The sequence below is a fragment of the Atta cephalotes genome, assembly GCF_000143395.1.
Source record: "Atta cephalotes unplaced genomic scaffold scaffold00068, whole genome shotgun sequence".
Taxonomy (NCBI): Eukaryota; Metazoa; Arthropoda; class Insecta; order Hymenoptera; family Formicidae; genus Atta; species Atta cephalotes.
The window spans coordinates 531,520-533,209 of record NW_012130132.1 but is presented as its reverse complement, the minus strand read 5'-3'; the positions used below and the strand labels follow the sequence as shown (position 1 = coordinate 533,209).

General features: G+C 34.3%; 1 protein-coding gene across 1 annotated transcript in view; it reads left to right on the top strand.

The window, feature by feature from the left end:
- LOC105623959 (protein turtle-like) overlaps nt 1-1,690 on the top strand; it is a 247,436-nt gene that overhangs the window by 134,616 nt on the left and 111,130 nt on the right. The window contains exon 6 of the mRNA XM_012205328.1: nt 799-947. Within this exon, the coding sequence (XP_012060718.1) occupies nt 799-947 (149 nt within the window). The remainder of the gene's footprint in view (nt 1-798; nt 948-1,690) is intronic.

Genomic DNA, 1,690 nt, shown 5'->3' with positions numbered 1-1,690 from the left:
AGAGAGAGAGAGAGAGAGAGAGAGAGAGAGAGAGAGAGAGAGAGAGAGAGAGAGAGAGAGAGAGAGAGAGAGAGAGAGAGAGAGAGAGAGAGAGTTAATGTTATTCATAAATTTGAATAAATAAACAAAAAGATAAAAATTATTTTAATCCAGTTTTTAAAGTTAAGATTATTAAACGAACTTTTCTACAAATTCTTTGATTGAAATTTTGATTGAAATTTTCAAGATTGAAATTCAAACAAAAATACAATTAAATGGCGAAGACCATATTTACTTAATTGTATTATAGTTTTGTTTAAAATTTAATCTTCCATTCACTACAATATTTAATCTTAGCTATACACTCTAGGGTCCCTATGCAATTTGCTGAATCGAAATTTTTTAATTTCTGAACTTTTTTTTTCTTTGAATCTATATATCCCAAAGCTTTTTAATTTTATCGACTTTTACATATTATTCTCTAAATAATCAATTTTCTATCAATTGAAAAAAAGATTAATTGAAATTTTTCATTTTTACGAAAGTTACGGTAATAAATATGGATGGAGTTCTAGAAGCCCGTGTATGTATATCAAGGATACAAAGAAAAGAGTGTATAACTTGGGTTAATATGTACTTCGTTGTATCTAAGGTTTTTTTACGAAGGAAATTTTACGATGAACTAATCGGTGCATGAAAATGAACGTTTTGTAAGCTTGAACGCTTTGTTGAAGTTTTTTTTTAAATAATTTTTTCTACACATTTTTGATACTAATTTCGACGATATCGAGTAAATTCATAAAAAACTGGTTCTTACAGTGAAACCGCTCAAGGTGGAAATATTGGGGAAGGAGGTGATCCTATCGGCAGGAAAGACATATGACATGAAATGTCAGAGCACCGGTTCGAGGCCGCCGGCGGTCCTGACCTGGTGGAAATCCTCGAAGCAGCTGAAGGGACAGAAGAAAGTGAGTGATGCCAAGATCTTTCTTTCCTCCTTGCGTTTGCGCGGAATAAAAACGTGCCGCTTCGAGTTTAATTGCATCTTGTCTACTTAACCGCTGTTTCGAGTTACGAGAAACGTTTTCTCGATTACACAAATCCACTCTGCTTTATTACGTCCACTAATCTGGTTACCCTAATGAAATGAACCACTTCATTTAAACACGAATGTTTTCGCAACGACGTGGCGAACGAATTATCGCGGGCGATGAAAGTGTTGTTTTAGAGCATTGTTGATTCAATTGGGGAACACCATTATCTTGCACCATAGATCTTGATTGGAATTCGTATTTTTGTAACAACTATTTTATTTTGTTTTCCTTGTTACTTTATGTAACGAACACACGCGATTCGTTTTATCAACATGTTACTTTAAACACATAGAGGCGTTCATGATGAAAGAACGAAGCGAAGGGAGATTGTTATTGCTATTTTTTTTCATTAAAAAAGGATTGTTATTTCAGAGTATATTGTTAATTTACTTGGAGGCTATTATTATTTTATTTCGTATAACTCAGATTCCAATCAAAATCTTAATTTTCGCGAGTGCTATTTCAGTCCTTGTTCTCCGTATTACTTTTATATAACTATCGCGTCGCAATTCATTCTATCAACGTCTCGAAATTGAAATCTTCGATTCGCCACCGCAATCGCCGCAACGGATCGGAAATCGCAGAGTTTCTCTCTCTCTCTCTCTCTCTCTCCCTCC